Genomic DNA, 17,787 nt, shown 5'->3' on the forward strand with positions numbered 1-17,787 from the left:
GATGGTATAATACGGGACTGTCAACCCAGGAAACAACGAATGGATCATCGCCATCACTCAGTTCATCATCACAGCAGCTAACATCAAACTACACTTTCATCACTTTCATCACTTCAGTGATCGTCAACCGTCAAGATGAGCACCTACCAGAACGTTGCCCTCCTCGGTGTAAGTCCCCATGGTCTAAAACTAAGTACACCCAAATCGCCTAACATGCATCTCTACAAAGAAAGGATTTCTTGGATCCGCCATTCTGACAGAGCTCGTCAATGCCGGACTCACAGTCACCGTTCTCGGCCGCTCCGAGTCCGCCAAGGAAGGTCTTCCCTCGGGCGTCAAATTCGCGACGGTAGACTACTCTTCCGTCGACGACCTCGCCGCCGCCCTCCGCGGCCAAGACGCGGTCGTCTCCACCGTCAGCAAAGGCGGTCTCCTCACGCAGAACACAGTCATCGACGCCAGCATCAAGGCCGGCGTGAAGCGCTACATCCCCTCGGATTGGGGCACCTTCACCACCGACCCCAAGGCCCAGCGCGAGCTCGTCCCCGTGCTGGGCCCCATGCTCGACGTCCAGAGGTACCTCGCCGACAAGGCCCGCACCGGTGAGATCGAGCACACCATCTTCTCCGTCGGGGCGTTCCTCGACTTCCTGACCACGGTCCCCGTCGCGTTCGACTATGCGAACAAGACCGTCGAGCTCTGGGACGGCGGCCGCCACCGTCTGAGCACCACCAGCGTCTCCTCCATCGGCAAGGCGGTGGCGGGTGCCCTGAAGAACCCCAAGGCGACCAGGAACCGCAACATCAAGGTCCACGAGCTGGTGGTGACCCAGAGGCAGCTGTACGAACTGGCCAAGAAGTACTCGCCGCCGGGCACTGAGTGGAAGGAGATTGAGCTGGAAGGAGAGGCCGCGTTCGCTGAGGCCCTGAATGGTGTGAAGGAGAACCCCTACAACGAGGGCAAAATCATGGGTGCCATCAAGGCTGGGGTCTTGAGTGGCCGCTACGAATCTGCGTATGAGCAAGTCGACAACGAACTCGTGGGCGTGCCTGTCCTGACTGAGGCGGATCTGGAGGCCAGGTTCGCAACGGTTTACAAGTCCTGAACCGGCGTTGGATATTGGCCTATTCTTGGTTATGTAGCGCTCAAAGGGCACGGGGTTAGACTTTAGCATGCTGTTAATAACGTGCTTCGACAAGGAATATTATTGAAAAACCAATTAACCGGTCCTGTCCGTATCAAGGTCTCTGACCGTTTACAATACTCTTGGTAGTCAGATCATTGCGGCTAAACGACAGAAGCAGTACTACCTTCCGATCCAAAGCACCGTTTACACTTCTGCGGACGCATCCAGGGGCAGATAGGGGGCGAGCCACGATAACTTGAGAACACCACGGAGCAACGCATCCGGCCTCATGTCTCGTCTAACAAAGTCCAAATCCAGGCCAGACTGGTCCTGGCTTTAACCCCATACAGGCTAAGACTGCTAAATTGCCATCTGCCCATCCATCACAGTCCACGAGGACGCTCCAACAGCCTAAACCACCCGCTGGCCGCACCGGCAACTCAAGGATCCCGTCGGCATGCCGAGTGCACTAACACCACCCCATGCGCGGAAGTCCAGACCGCAAGTTTCACGAACATGCGGAATCACACCCTCCACTTCCCACGGGAATGCCAAGGCCATGACGAGATGCACCAAGCCGCGTAATCTGGATATACACGAAGACACCCTGTTCACCTGCAGAACGACTCTGAATCAGGAAAGCTAGCCCTGACATACAAGAACATCAACCGCTCCATGCCGTTTTTTTCGCCCCCGAGCATTTCACCGATCCAAGACTTGAAGATGATTCCCATTATAGCATCCCCCTCCGGCCCCAACGCCCGCTCCGAGTCCCCCTCCTGCTCCAGGCGCATCTCGTCACATCTCCGACACGGCCAAATCTATACACACCCTGCGCGGATCCCCATGGAGGAACCATCCGTTGGAAGGGAAGAATCGTACGCATGGAAAAAGAATACTCCCTTTCAAGGACGGCGACGGGCATGTTTACCTCGGCAACTCATCTTCAGCATCGCGGACGCCCTTCCGATGCGTCTTATCACACCCAACCCCTCAAGATCTACGCGTCACCGATGGCATCCAACCAGGCCTGGACTCCTCCTGAGAGCCCAGCTAACGCGCGAGACCCCTCTCGAGGAACCACTTTGTCTCCTCCTGACAGCTGCGCTAACATCTTGAAGGAAAAGCAAGATTCGGAATCCCAAGCTTGAGCACCTGCACAGTTGCCATTTTAGGTAACCAGTTCACTAGTCAGGGGAACTCGAACATGGCCATGATGCAAGCACGTTTTGCATGAGGATCTTGAGTTTTACTTGCTTCTCTGTTTTTCGTAATTTTTTCCGCAATTCTTTTTTTATTTCCCACAGCGATTAGCAAAAAAATAAAGAATCCATGGCCGTTAGGCACCAACACCATCTCCCTCGTTCAGGGGCTAGAGATCAGCAGCTGCTTGCGACAGCGAGAGCGAACCAATCGGATCCCACCTAGTTTCCCTTCTCGGAACAGCTCGCTCCTCCGGGGTACCCGCCGGACCGGGGGTGTCTGGTACGGGCGTTTATTCGGGGCGGAGCAGGCGGGGCCGCGCCGGTCCTCATTTACCGTTCCTTTCGCAAACCTTCAAGACACACCTGCATCTCTCTCGTGCCGCAGGTAAAATGGTTTCAAATCTCGTTTCGTTGCTTCTCCTGTCGCCGGCTAGCCGCGGGACGACCCGCCGCCAGCCCTCTGATCCTCAGCAACCATCAACGGACAACGCCAGCAAACCAGCCCACCAAGCATTCTCCGCAATCGGCACCTCCGATTCCGATGCGGGGTCTTCTCTCCCGAAGCCCGGCGCAATCGCCGTCACCATCACGCAATTGCAGCTCGCTATCTAGCCTATCTTGCAGTATTCAAATACCGGTTGCCCGTCCTGCGATGCATTATCCCCGGGATGCGTTCCCGTTAAACCCGCCTTGAACCAAAAAAAGACGACCAAAACTGATATCAAATCTATCGCTTGATTTAACCGAATATTCTACCCGGGCAGAATATAACCCGAGTAAATCAATCCGTCAGAGGCAGAATTCCTCCAGGATGCAACATTTTTAACGTGCAGTGTATGATTTGGCAGAGAAAGCATATCAAGCCCTCCCATAGCTGATCATCGGGTTCCGTATCCGATCCCCTCCTCCAGCCAACATGAGAACCTTCAGGATCATCCCTGCTCCGCATTGCTCACGTCAAAAAAGCCAAACCCCAGGCATTGGATAAGCTTTGCCCGCTGCGTGAACCAAACCCCGATCGACGACTGACGACATATGCTGCCCCTCCAAACTCTCAACCAACCTCACACTGACATCACCGCCCAAAGTGCCATCTGTCTGTGACTAGCTGCCAATCGCATATACTACACCACTCCATATCAGTTCAATTGTAACCCGTAACGCCAACGGCACTGTCCTCCTCAATACTGTCTACACAATGGAGATCAAGGCTCTAAACATCTACCCAATCAAAGCCCTCCGCCCGGTCCCCCTCACCTCCGCGATCCTCACCCCGCAAGGTATCCTCCACGACAGGACCTACATGCTCTTCAAAGTAAACGAGGACTCCTCTCTCCGGAAGCTCCAATTATCATCCTGTCCCCAAACAGCTCTTTTCTCCCAGGAGATCGTGTCCAGCACCGAAGCCTCCTCAGACACCGATGACGGCACCGGCGACACAATCCTCGTGAAGTACCACATCCCCTCGCCGCCCCTCGTCCCCCACGACCCCCTCCAAGAAACAACCCTCTCCGTGCCCCTCGTCCCAGACACCGCGGCCCTCGCCCCGATCCAAATCGACCTCCACGGCTCCCCTGCCGACGCCCTCCGCATGGGCGACCCCTACGACGCCTTCTTCTCCGCCTGTCTCGGCTTCCCCACAATCCTGGTCCACATCGGCTCCGGACGCCGCCCCGTCCTCGGCACCCTCGCCCCGGGCTCTGCCTCCTCTCCTCAAACATCATCGTCGTCGTCCCTCTTCTCTTCCATCACATCGTACCTCCCCTCCTTCTCCTCCCCGTCCAGCGCGCAAAAGCCGTGGCTGACATTCACCGACTGCGCCCCGTACCTCATCACATCCTCCTCCTCTCTAACCCATCCCTCCCTTACATCCTTCTCCACAACCAGCAACACCCCGTCGATAATGCCAAAAATGCGCCCCAACATCGTCGTCCACGACCCCTCCGAGGCCCCCTTCGCCGAAGACTTCTGGGCCGAGCTCTCCCTCCCCTCCTCCGGCGGCGCAAAGCTCCTCCTGACCGCGAACTGCGGCCGCTGCGCCTCCCTCAACGTCGACTACGCCACCGGCCGCCCCGCTGCCGGGCCCGAGGGCAAGCTCCTCAACGCGCTCATGAAGGAGCGCCGCGTCGACCCGGGCCACAAGTACGCCCCCGTCTTCGGCCGGTACGCCTTCCTGGACGTCGGCGGAGCAGACGCAGGGCCCACCACCGGGATCCGCGTCCGGGTCGGGGATGAAGTCGCAGTGACCCGCCGCAACGCCGAGCGTACCGTCTTTGACTGGCCGCTTGGCTCCGCCGCGCCGAAGAAGGCTAACAACACCGTGGCGGTTGCGTAATATCGAACAAGTAGCTGTGTACCTCTTCCCTTTCTCACTCACACTTGATGTGCCTTTGCTGCATTTCACATGTACGTGTGTGTCACCCAGAAGCTCTCAGTAGACCGTTCACTTTGATGCCGTTGTATCGTCGGAACATGATAGGTAGATTTCCTTCCTCTACATGCAGAGCAGAGTAGCATCCCAGACGGGGGTATGCTTCTTCCAGTGGGAAAAAGTAAGCATGTGAAAATAGACTAAGAAACAAGGGACGTTTCTGCCGTTGCATAGTGTTCGGGTTTTCTCTTGTGTAACCACGGGACGAGCATGTGTCTATGGTGTCATCTCCTGATTTACATGATCATGGTGAAGCCACCGCCATCATCATCCCACGCAGTGCAGAATTAAGGGCGTACGTATTTCAGCCGCATGATGACTGAAGTCCGCTCTACCCCCTCCCCACGATCATCGTCTGCCTATTCTCCTTACCGGCCGCTCCATTTCTCGCTGTATCATGCTCGTCCTTCACCCTTCACCAACACCGAACACCCTCCCTCAACTCTCAAAAGTGCAGCTGTGCAAACCCCTTCCTTCGTGAGAAAGAACCACTAGAAAGAAAACAATGTACCACTGACCGAGAAAAACAACAGCCACGATGCAGCTTACGCCCGCCACCTCCTGCAGCAGCAGCATCATCATCATCCCATAACAGCACATCCTCCTCCCAAATCTCATTTCGACCCCGTCAGCGTCATAAACACGCACACATCTCTCTGCCTCATTTCCCAACAAAAAAGCAAATAAAGCAGCCCTAAAAGGAGGCTCCTCCGTGAGACCCGTCTTGAACCTGCACATCATCCACGTCGCGCCGCGTAACAGACCACCCATGTTCCCCGACCAAACAGATTTCCTTGATCGTCGGATGCGTGATAGGCGGCCGGGGAGGGGGCGTACATACACTCTCTCATGCAGCGGCCCGTCCATGACTACTTCCCCGAGGCGACACAAACGAAAGGAAAGGGCAAAAAAAAAAAAAGCCACACATTATTTTCCATGATGCCAAAGACCTCTCTGTGCCTTCTCTCCCAACGGTCTGGACACACAGAATACAACACGCCTCTCTCCCGGTGTAAGCCTCATCTTCCCGCTCCGTTCTTCCATTCGCCAGCCTCTCGCCAGCCCGCAGCAAGAGGAGGCGCATGATCGTGGCGAGCTGCAACGGACGCCCCCCTCTGTGCCGGATCGTGCTGAGAGACAGACGCCCACCACCACCACCACCACCACCACCAAACCGCCGCCGCGGGACCTGACAGCGAAGGGAGTGAAGGGGAAAAATAGACCGAGACAAGGCGGGAGTTACACGGCATCGCCCTCGCGTAAATCCTCGCTCGGAGAGAATCGAAGAAGAAAAACGGGGAGGTGCTCCTTCCCGCCGCTGCCAGATGTCATGCCACGCTCTTGTGCTACCCAAACCCCGGATCTTCGTGTCACGGAACACACACACAGAAACACGCACAGAAAGAATTCGTTCATTTGCAGCCTCAAATAGACCCTCGACGTCCATCTTGACCGGCCTTTACACCTGTCAAAAGTAACTGTTCGGTTTCGCAAAAGGGCCGAGGCCCCCCGGGTCAGTTGCACACCGCCGGACGTCAACGACGCGACACCGGCGCCGGGACATGGGATAGGAGTAACACCGAACTTCACCGGCGATGCCATCCGCGCCTCGGGATGGCATGAGTTGAACGTGAGTAATCATAAGATATCGCGCATTGGAAATTGTTTGGCCCTTTGCGCTGTTTCATTTTCGACCGCTGTTCCGTCCAGACCCACGATGCTACAAATGCTCAACCAACCGGACGCCATGCCGTGCTGCCCTCGTCACCGCGGATTCAACGTCAAACCGAGGCGCGAGGAGAAGGGGCCCGTGATATGAACGCTTCCTTCAGTGGAAAGGGGGGCGGACAACGTGACAAATGACCCAGGACAACATGCGCGCGCAAAACGGTGAACGGTAAGAATACTGCAATGAGGGAGAGGGAAAAAGAAAGCTCAAAATTGACAGGTAACCGCCCTTCCAGCCCATCAGCCTTGCGTGCTGTTGTGACTTGTTCTAAAGCCCAATTTTTTCTGTTTGCCATGCTCCGTGAAACCGTTCCCTGTAAACCCAAAGTCTATTGTTAGAGGAAGAAACCCTTCCCGCCTTCGCTCGCCTCCTCGCTCCTAACCCCGCCAACCACTGATGAAAACTTGCCGGCAAACGACTGTGCGCCGTAGAGAAAAAAGGGGTATTGGGTATTACGTGGCCGAATAAAACTCCGTAAGGAAAAAAAGAAGACGCTTGGCCGAGAGGAATTCGGCGGCGGCGACGGTAAGAAGACCGAGGGAAAAGACGAGAGCTGTGGACGAGGTCTACTCCCTGTTGATCTGTGCCTGTCGGTTCTAGGCTCCGTCCGGCGTTGTCGCATCGGGGAATACTGATGCGTATCCCGTGGAGGCGGCCCAGTCAGGCACAGAATTCGAGGGCATCATGGCACAGGGGCGTGGCGTTGACAGGCGGTCCCTGTGGGCGGGATGCGCTCCCCGGAGCCCTGTGCCTGCAGCCAGCTGCAAAGGTGCCTGAGCCAGAGGGTCCCACGTGCGCTATGCAGCACCGAAATTTGGCACCATTGCGCTAAACCACGCCAGGATAGAACACCCTGAACACCCTGCCAGGGGAGCCAAAGGGGCAGGGGTGGCGGAGGTCAACGGACATCCATGTTGACGGGAGCTTCTAGGCGGTCCGGGGAGGGTTGCAAACGGAGAGGTCGAAAAAAGTCAAAATTCGAAAAGGGAAAGAGTTGCATCCTCCTGGAAGGCGTCGCGGGCGCCCTGTGGTGAAAGGGGGAGAAACTTGAAAGAAGCAGCCGATATCGTCCGATCCAAGCGGTCCTGTCATTGCATGCCATTGATTGGTATCGATCGCCATCCAGGGCGCTTCTTAGTTGCATGCGTATTGCCATGCCCTGTTTGAGGGCATAGCACCGCCGTCATGAGGAAAATGAGTAGTCGTATCAACGGGGTTGCTACCTTAGACTGTGTTAGCAGGTGGTATCCAGCAAATGCCGTCACTGCATCCCGTTTGTATCCCAGCGGCTCGACTTCGGCCTTGAAACGACAGGGACGTCGACGGATAGATGGAAGGGAAAGGAGAGGAGGCGCGGAGGAAAGCAGAGGCACAGACAGGGCCGGCCTGGAGGGAGGATAGGAGAGGCCAGGCAGATCAGAGCAGAGGGCGGTGGGAATGGCAGCTTCTGTGTAAAGTAGAAAACCAGCCAGCCACAAGCATTCTGTCTGTTTCTGAGCGATGGGATTGTGATCGGGATCGGGTAGGGCGAGACCTGTCTCTGGTGGACGGTGATGGGAGGGAGTGTGCGTCATCAGAAGCAGCCAAAATCTCTTCCATCTGAGACGAGGAGCTTCATGGTGGGCGCATGTCTTTGAACATACCTCTGGAGCATCCAATGCAAAACCCCCACGTCGCCATCGTGCATCTGCCCCTCACGGTGAGCGCCCTCGAATTCGGTGTTGGTGTGGTTTGGGGCTCGGTTCGGTGGCTGCACCGGCAGTCGATGCACTGGCGCCGTGCATTCTCAAGCGCTCTGCGTACACGCACGACAGGTGTGGATTTTGCAGTAGCGACACTCGAAGATCCACCAATGCGGACCGGAGTGGCAGAGGTTGCAAGTCCATTGGATCAGAGTGCTGTCGGACTTGATCATCTTGAAAGAATGCGCGCAGGCGCTAGCAACGGCCATGGTGAAGGAGAGTGTGTTGACGGAACTCGGTGAGTTGAGGTGGTGTAAGGTGGTACAGATGCACTGCAGACTGAGCCGAAGTGAGGTGATGTGCGGTGCTTGGGACGGCGGAGAGATTCTCAAAATGGTGCTCTTGCTGGACGTGCGCTGATGGTAGTAGATGCCGGTGGTGCCCTGTGCGGTTGGCGAGGGGTGTCCTGTGCGGCAGGTGGGAAACGGAAGGTGGTAGGCAGCGTTGGTGTCTGGAAAGCCGTTTGCTTGGAGACGGGCAGTTCAGTTGGCCGTTGGCGGTTTTTAGCTGTCGGGGGAGCTACTGGAGCTATGGATTTCTCGATGGCAGAAGCCGATGGGAAAGCAGCAGTGCAGTGTCTCGAAAAGGTGGTGGTTTCCCCCTCGTGTTCTGGAAAGCGAGTCAGCCCCGGTCAAGCATCTCCTGATATTATAGGTGGTGCGGGTATATAAAGTTTATGGACCTTGCAAGCCCAGCTTACCGAGGTTGAAAGGAAGAGCTCAAAGCACACGCGAGTGTCTGGACAGAAGGAGGTCGAGTTATTAACAGGGCCTCCAGAGGGATTGTTGCAGAGATAAAGAAAAAAAAGGGAGATGGAAAAAGTGGCTAGTTGTGGATGTGGAAGCAGCAGTTCCTTTGTATGGGACGACCGGCAAAGTTTGGGTTTGGCTGCGGGAGAGGTAAGGTAAGGTTTGGGTAGCTTGCGCATTGGTGAAGGTGGCATAAAACCCGAGCGTGCCTTGCGGCAAAAATTCAGACGGGCAGGAAGGTGTCAAACCGGGAAGTTACCCGTCGAACTTGCTTCATCTTCCTTGAGGTACCTTAACTCATGGAAGGTGCTGGGTATCAAGAAGGTAGAAACGGCTAAGGTAAGGTACCTACCTACCTGTCTAAGGTAGGCAGGCATGTCTGGTTTGAAGACAGGAAGGAAGGAAGGGACGTAGGTACGTGGGCAAGGAAGGCAGGAACCACGAAAACTCAGATACGTCAAGGGAAGGTGAGCCGGGCAGGGAAGGAGGGAGTTGGGTTTGGGCTGGGTAAAAACACAACACGAGAGAGTCTCTACCTTACCTACCTAAGGTGATGGAACTCACACTCCCAGCTGTCGTCCGGTGATGTGCCCGAAAATCAGTTCAGGTCAGACCAGACCAGATCAGTTCAGGCCAGCTTCAGGTACTTGGTGATGAGATGCGAATTCTCAGATCGAACCGCAGTTGCAGTGTGATGTAAGGTGTGACTGTTGCTGTTGCTGCTACTGCAAGCCCTGGTGTATTTGCTTCTTGCAAGCCACCAATGCAAGGCAAGGCAAGGTAGACAAGTGCAGGATGTAAAAGGACGGCAGTCGTGGATGCGGTGTGACGGCCGAACCAACCAAGACGCAGATTGGTATTTGGGGGGGCAGCAGAGTTGAGGGAGAGCTTAATGTGCGATGGGCTGAGGCAAGGTGAGGTGAGGTGTAATGACGATGTACGATGCGTGAGAGAGAGATAGAGAGATGCAATGCAACACGGACGACGCCCACACTCCCTCGGATGGTCCTGAAGCACCTTTTATGGTCTGCGAGAACAGACGGCCCTCGCTCGTCCAGACGACCAGACGAAATCTGGTTTGCAAGGTATCAACAAGTTCCCGTCCGTTGCTTCTGGGGTCTTCAAACTCTGTTCTCAAGACTCTGGGTAGTGCCGTTTGCCTTCACCCGTTGTGGAGCTCCTCGAGCGGGAACGTCGGGTTGCCGATTGTCCAGTTTCGCTGATTTAGGGCTGCAAAAGACGGGCTGTCAAACCGTGCTTGTCGACCATGAATTATGACGGGACGGACAACTGTGTGAGGCGCCCCCGGAAGCCAAGCGTGGCTTGGTCTAACCGTGTCTCCCTCCACAAAAATATATTCGACACCAGGAAAAGATGGCCGCTCTAGATTCCACCCTAAGTGCCTGCCGTCGACGGTTGTGAGGTAGTTCAGAGGATCCGCGAGGCAATCGGCAGACGTGGTAGTACAAAAGCCAAAGGTACCCGGCGCTAATAGGAAAAAAGGTGAGCAGTGTTCAGATCGTAGCTTGTGCTCAGCGAGAGACCAGACCACCTTCTCGTCTTATCACATTGGATCTTCTCCAACTGCGCCGCGCCATAACATGCCGATATGTACCTGTCAACCGGCCCAACAAACCCGTCATCTCGGCCCTTCCACCACTTCACTCTTCCGCTCGTTTCAATGGCCCTTCTCTGGCATGGATCCCATGCCCAATGCCTATTTGACGAACCGTCCAAGCCCGGTCCGTCTTGTCTTCAGCCAATTTACCCGCACGTTGGGTTCCTGGCGTCGTCCAAGGTACCTGGACCATTTCCATCCACATCTCCCGGCAGCCCTGAAATGGAAAGCCAACGGGATGGATGGATGGTGCCCGCTCGCTCGTGGCCACATGTCTTGGACGGCCCAGGTCAACTCCGTCGTCCACGCCTGTCTCACTTTGCCCTCCTCCTGGGTAAGGTCTTGAACCGTAATGACGAAGATTGCTCATGATGCCTGCTAGTGCTAGACGGCCGAATACCGACGCCCCCCTTCCCATGCCATGCCGTGTTACGGCCCACAACTCGCGGTCCACACGCGGCGCGGCAGCAAGGGACCTCAATGACAAGACCGAATGATAGGGCAGATCCATAATGCTCTCCTGCATCCATGTGCTCTTGCTGGCTAACAGACCGCATCATGTTGCATGGACCCTCGTGTTGTAAGTCACCTCGCGGATGCACATCCTCTTCCGCTACGCTCTTTTGGCCCCTCACGGCAAGGGTCTGGGGTCTGCCTCCATTCTTGCACCAATGTAGATCGTGAACTTCCAAGTCGTGGCAGCTGCCGCCCACCAAGTGCACTCTCGTATCAGATCACGCCTTGGTTTTTTCTGCTCGGCTTAACCTCGCTAGGCTTTCTGTTCAGATCCCAACACCCAGGTCGCCGGAGGTTTCTCTGCAAGCAGCAAGTGATCTGGCTTGCGGCCTCGTGGCTTTGATTGTCGTTCAGTATCGATCTACGTGAGAGCCGCAACCCAATTCTTTTTCGAAAGCCTTTTTATGACGCCGTGCCATGCACGAGCAACTTTTAATCCGGATTGCTCTCAGAGCACATCGCTATGCCCCGCTTCACCCTCACGTTATTAGGCATCTGGTTCCCCAAGACCTAGCCTGCCAGGCTATATTTGTCCATGGTTGGAGGGATTGATCCAAATAGTGTCTGTTTGACTTTGGAAGGGGAACTGATCCGGCGGCAAGGTTGCGTGGCGCGGGTCAAAGTTCTGACATGTAACAGAGGGCCCAAAAGTCCATGCTTTTTCTCCACGCTGCTGGTAGCTGTCAGTTCTTAGTAACAAACGACGGAAATAGAGTCGTAAATCGAAACGCTCCCCCTTCGCAAACTACCCGTTGATCAAAGTCTGGGGCAAGAGAACGCTCAGATGCTCGAGTAATTTGTCCATGGAAGAAATCACCCATGGCCCCGCTGATGTTGGAAGTGGATCATGTACCTTACGGTACGACCGGGCCTCCGGATGTACCGTCCCAGTCATGGTGCCAAGTCTGTCCAGTTAAGTGTGTGCTGAGGGCAACGGGTACTGAGAGCGGCCGTCCACGCGGGATTCTCGAACGAACCTGGTTTTCCGCTGCGCAAGCATCAGTGTAACGGTGTAGCTTTCCGACGACGAGTCTGGGCTGTTGCGAACCTCTGATGCGGCTCATGATGCAACGTCGACAGGCCGCTACATGGGCAGAATATCTACAATATCATTCCCTTGTCCGCTCATGCGAGCGGCCCTGGGGGTCTCGATGGAGTATGTTTCCCATCTTGCTCTCTAAGTCCGAAGCTCGCTCGTATGCGGCGATGCTGCATGTATTCGTACTTCAAGGCGCTCTGGAGAGCGCCCAAGTTGCGCAATCCATGTGCGGGGAGCACCCCAGCCAAGACCCAGAGACAGGCGTGTTGCAAGCGAAGCGACTTCCTGTATCCGTACCAGGATGCCATAGTGCTGGCATAGTTTGGCAAAAAGAGAGGCAGCGGATGAAGGGCTGTACAGCCGACGATGCCTGCTTGCCGTGTCTACCCATGTTGCTCACTTTCTTCCAGAAGACAGCACCGCTGTCAAGCGAAAATCTTGCTTCGTGCAATGCATATCATGAGGTGGTACTTAATATCCTCAAGTTAAGGACATGGAAAAGAGGTCGTGAGCATGGCCGTTGAGTCTTGACCGCATCGAGGTAAAGCCGCAGGTTTTTGCAGGGGACACGGGGCCGCCCATCCATTGCGTGGCAGATCCTCTTTTTCTTTTTCCCTTTCCTTCCCTTTCCTACGCAACCTCCATCCCTCCCCTCCCACCTTTGCTTGACGAGCCAGACCAGATCGCGCGCATCCAGTACCCGGAGTAAGGCTTGGCGGGGAAATGATCGGGGGGCTTTGATTGGAAGTTGTCTGGTTGACGATTTGATTGACACCATATTCCAAGGTGAGCAAGTTGTCTGAGGCGACGGTGCGATAGTACAGTTGCGATGGATGCAAATCTGCGACCTTAGCGCAGCCGACGGCCGGCACGTCGTTCGTCGAGATCCATGTGTCGAGGAGTTGATGCGCGCGAATTCAAACACTCAGGAAGGTAGGTATTGGCAAGTTGCCGTCAGGCGAACGGTGTTGGAGAGCAGGGGTTGTCTGCGCTTCTGGGCGGCCGCGCGGGCATTGCAACAGCTGGGAGGATAGGCGGGAGCTCAGTGACGGCTGGTGCGGGCACAACCTCCGTTTTGCGACAACCTCGGATACTGGGCGTAGTAGTGGGAACCTCAAATCAACCTCGTAGGAACCTCTCGTCTCTTCATTGGGGGATTGGGTTTTGCCAACAGCTCACATTGCTTTTGTCGAAGAATCGATAAGTACGGATAACAGGCAGCAGCAGAAGCAGGAGCAGGAGCTGGCTCCGGAGTCTATTCGTAGGGGAAGACAGCCGGTGGCAGTGGGTAGCCCTTGTTGAAACAGCTGTCAAGGCTTGCAGGAACCCCATTCGGCACTGGCGCAAACAAATAGGTTGTCGTTCCGAGCTGGCGAACAAGGGCCGGGGCGGCCGTTTGATACTGGGATCAAAGCCTGGCCCATACCGAAGTCAGTTCACCACGGCCCACTTGGAGCTTCTGGAATTGTGGACGGAAGCAAGTGGGCGGGGGGAGGTGGTGGTCCTCAGAGTGCGAGAGTGCAATGGCACGATTGCGTTTGCAGGAAGCCAGGCATCTGATTGTTGTCGCTTGAGACCTTGGAGCAAGCCATGTGCACATCCACATCCGATGAGTTGGCATCTGGGATAAGCGGGCTTCGGAGGCTTGGGCATCGGAAAGCGCACTCGAATCTCACAGCCGTTGCCGATGTTGTCTCCTTTCGGCCCCCAGGAGACAAGTGAGGCGAGAAGCAGTGGAAGATTCGTAGCATCTATCCCGAGAGCGTGGCTTGTATTGGGCATGGAAGCGAGAAAGGAAATTGTCGGTAATGCAGTTGCAAGAGGCAGGTCAGTTTTGGGTATGGAGAAGAGGCTTGGCGAGGCTGCTGACGATGCCGGTTGTGCGGTGGATGTCATGTGGATAGACAGAGCGGGACTTTGAGTGCTGCAGGTCGTTTGAAAGGGACCTGAATCTGCTTACATTACCTAGGTTGAGGTAACACTGGAAGCGCGGCAGGCCCACCCGCCTTCCTGCAAAGCGCCTACTTCAACGTCAGAAGTCGAGGGTGCACCTGGGAAGAGAGAGGAGGCAGGCAGGCAGCTGACCTCATGATGTCCACGTCGATGGTGGACATTGGATCGGTGCTTCCTCAAAGACAGTGCCTTCGGATAAGAACCTTGAAGACACACTGTTCGGCTGTCTGATGTGTAAGGTAAGGCAGGTACGAATAGAAGAAAGAGATGAGGGCCCGACGTCTCTGCCTTCCTTGGGTTGTTTTCTCGTAAGCTCGGTCAGTGTCGTTGCAGGGCAGGCGCGGCTTGAAGTTGCCTTCCTGGTACCGACTTACATATCTCGTCTGGAATAGGAAAGCGCAGGGTTGACCGGACGAGCTGATGGAGGGTGATACAGGGCGGGCGAGCCGCTCCTTCCCTTCCACCATCCCAACCTACTTAGTACCTACCTCATTACCTTAGGTAGGTACACTACATAGTAAGTGCCCGCAATGCGGCTGCCTTCCATGCCGTCGTCTCGCGACGGATCGAGACAACGCCTGGCCTGGCCCCAACAACACAATCTGGTCGTCGTTGGAACCAAATCTGCACCTGTCTCATTTTGGACGCAAAAAAACCTCCAGGCTCACAACAAACTGCGGATGCATGTGTATTTTCAGCAGCACCCGACCTGTCATTCTCTCGTCGACGCAACTGCACCGACGGGCGCCACCTGGGCGGGATCTGCCCCATCCCAACCCGTAGCGCCGCTGCATCAACTCAAGCAGCCTCATCTCAATGAGGTCAGTACCTCGGGAACCACCTCTTGTCTCTCGGCTGCTCCAATTGCCCGCACATCTGAATCGAGGCGCTGCCGTGTATCAGATGCATCTCCTGTCCTTCCCCAGATCTTGGATGCCGCTCGTTCAGAGTCACATGACCGACGTGTCACGCTTCCTCCAGCCACCCCTTGACAGCGGCGGATCAAACTTGTGGCCATGACAACCTACCTACCTCACACCTACGACTTACATGAAGGTGCAATGAGGGTTGCCGTCAGGCACTGTCTGTAGCAGTTAGCGCTCGTCGACTCAGCCGGCGCCAACCGATTTTGTTGCCTCCCCTCGGGCGGGCTTGGAACCCTCCACCCAATGATAGGGCATCTACGCCCTCGTTTGCGTTCGTCCAACTACGTTGTTTGCAATTCCGTCTTTACCGGACTCCAAAACGCCGATGGTCTACGTGGAAGTAAGCTTCTCACATTTTGTCAAGAACGACATTCCCTGTCTTAACCGATACACCCAAGCAGATCCCATGGGCGGGTGCCACAGTTGACCTCATCTCGCAGAGTAGCAAGCTTACGTCTATCATTATGATCCAACACCCTCTAATTTTGAACCTCGAAGCACCCAAAATCCTCAGCATCCCTGAGCACACATCATTGGACAACCGCTAGATTGCTCCCGCCTGGCTCTACGGGCGGCTTCCGGTTGCCCTTCGGTCCCAATGCCCCGAGCTACCCACCCTATCCGTCACTCCGGTTAGCCGTTCGAGACTCGGAATCGATTGAATCGCTCCCATCTACGAAATAATTTCTGGCCGCGAACAGCTGTTGATTGGTTGTGTATGCCTATACGCCGATGGTCAACTGCCCTCACCGCGGTGCGGTAAGATGCGGTCCTCCCTTCCTACCGGCCACAACGGACATGGGGTCCTGGCCATGGTTCGATGTTCGCCCTGGCGAGAGCCACACTCGGTGAAGTTGGGATGATTAGCTTCACACCATCTTCACCAAGCGAGAGCAGTGCCGGTCAAATGCCAGAAGGCCCTGCTGCACCACAGCTGACTGCCCAACCAGCGACCGGCCTCGAGATGATGTGACTTACTGGTCGGGGTGCAGACGCACCTTCACCGTTTGATACAGCCTCCAACGCTGCACCTCGCTGCAAGAAGCAATTATCCGCCGCCATTGAGCAGCATCAAATCAAATGCCTTCATCTCTGGGCGGAAATCTCTTCTCGCGACCCTCCCATCACCAAGAACAACGTTCATTTGCTGTTCTTCCAGAACACACTTCGCAAACTCCACATACGCGCCATCACACGCGCAGGATTCGACTTGCACGTCGCAAAAACCTCTACAAACACCTTGGTCAATCTCTCCAACAATGGGATGCCAACCCGTCCCACCTTGTCAATGACGCGGTCTCTTCCGCACCAAAGCTCACACCTGCTGTGGGGACCTTGCTTATCATAGATAGGCATAGAGGAAGTCCTGGTGGTGTTGAAGCTCGCCTGCCACTCCCCGTTTGCAGACAGACTCCACCGCTAGGCATCTCAACAAAGACAGGCATTCTCGAGACCACGCCATATTGCACCTGAATACTGACGGGCCTCCTCAAACTAAGGCGCTACGAAGGCTTGCCGAGATATTCAACTCGCTCTCCAGAACAACCGTCCAGCGCCGAACAAAACCAGGAGTCTCCGCTTCGTCCATGCTGGCTCTCAGCATTCCAGATTCCCATATCGACATGAGACCTGCCTAGTAGATGAGGGCCAATCATATTGCCTGTAATTTTCCCATTGGAGTTGCAACCAACAAGGACAGGGCCGTGGCTTTCACAAACGGCAAACCTACACATGCCTCTGCCATCAACTATCACATATGACAGCGTCGGCTTGTTCAGTGATACTGGGAAGACCAATCATCCCGACCATTCCTCGCGTGCTCCGCAGCTTGCAATTGTCATGTCGGAGTTACTGTCGGATGTCACCGGAACGGCTCTAAACTTACTCCTACAAAGGTTTTGGTCACCCGAAAACACCAACGCTGTTTAGCTACAAAGTACAATCAGAGCGTAATGGCCATAGTATCATGTCGGTGACAACCGAGGCCACGTTTCCTACCACGCCAACTTTTGCTCAACATTTCAAAGTCGAGAACCCTGGCAGCAACAATACGATGGCGTCGTCAGAATCTCAGCTGGCTTCGTTCCCGCCCGGAGCGCGAGAAACATCCTGATGGGGCTGGCCCCGTTCCGTTGGTAATTGTCCTTCACAGGGGCTGCTCCAGACAAGACCCCCCTCCTACTTGAGAGAGGCCCAAGCCCTCGCGTTAATAGGCTTCTCGAAGCCGGAGAAGATGCAGGCGAGAATGGATCCCAAATCCCTCCATGGCCATGTTCGCGGATCCGAAGCCAGCCCCTGCAAGGGCACTATTCCGCTATTAGGAGGACGGCATCTCCAACCCCACCATCAAAGCTCACACACAAAACCACAATGACAACGGCCGCATGGCCTCGGCGAAGCTAAGGGGTACAGAACACCAGGCGCATCCGGCGAACTCCTCCTTAATGACCTGAATGAGACGATGGGCGAAGGACTTGTGCACCATGACGATACTGTACGATCCACCACCTTGCCCCCCAGCAATTTCGATGTTGCGGGGATCTTCAGCCTGTCCGTGGCCTCACGGGTCGCATCCCCTGTCCGGCGCGCACATCTCGCCATTGCCTGATCCAACCGAATATTTTTGGCATGATGGGGGATCCACAGGGGAGCAAAGAAAACGTCTGAAGTCATGGCCGTCGTAACTGCCGCCCGTCTTTAATCAGAGCCAGGAAATTCGGCAACGGCAGGGGAGCACACAGTTCTTCATGCGC

At 55.5% G+C, this 17,787-nt stretch overlaps 2 protein-coding genes across 2 annotated transcripts; both read left to right on the plus strand.

Moving 5' to 3' along the window:
• Positions 1 to 135: 135 nt before the first annotated feature.
• Positions 136 to 1,105, plus strand: CGGC5_v004078 (uncharacterized protein; the record flags this gene model as incomplete). The annotated part of the gene is made up of 2 exons (XM_032033109.1): positions 136 to 168; positions 230 to 1,105. 2 exons carry the CDS (start codon positions 136 to 138, stop codon positions 1,103 to 1,105), a joined length of 909 nt encoding a protein of 302 aa, XP_031887483.1.
• Positions 1,106 to 3,529: 2,424 nt separating this feature from the next.
• MARC2-1 (Mitochondrial amidoxime reducing component 2) lies at positions 3,530 to 4,666 on the plus strand (the record flags this gene model as incomplete). Its single annotated transcript, XM_032033107.1, has 1 exon — positions 3,530 to 4,666. One exon carries the CDS (start codon positions 3,530 to 3,532, stop codon positions 4,664 to 4,666), a length of 1,137 nt encoding a protein of 378 aa, XP_031887481.1.
• Positions 4,667 to 17,787: the final 13,121 nt, after the last annotated feature.

The sequence above is a fragment of the Colletotrichum fructicola genome, assembly GCF_000319635.2.
Source record: "Colletotrichum fructicola Nara gc5 chromosome Unknown KSG_Nara_v1_contig02, whole genome shotgun sequence".
In the NCBI taxonomy this organism is placed as follows: Eukaryota; Fungi; Ascomycota; class Sordariomycetes; order Glomerellales; family Glomerellaceae; genus Colletotrichum; species Colletotrichum fructicola.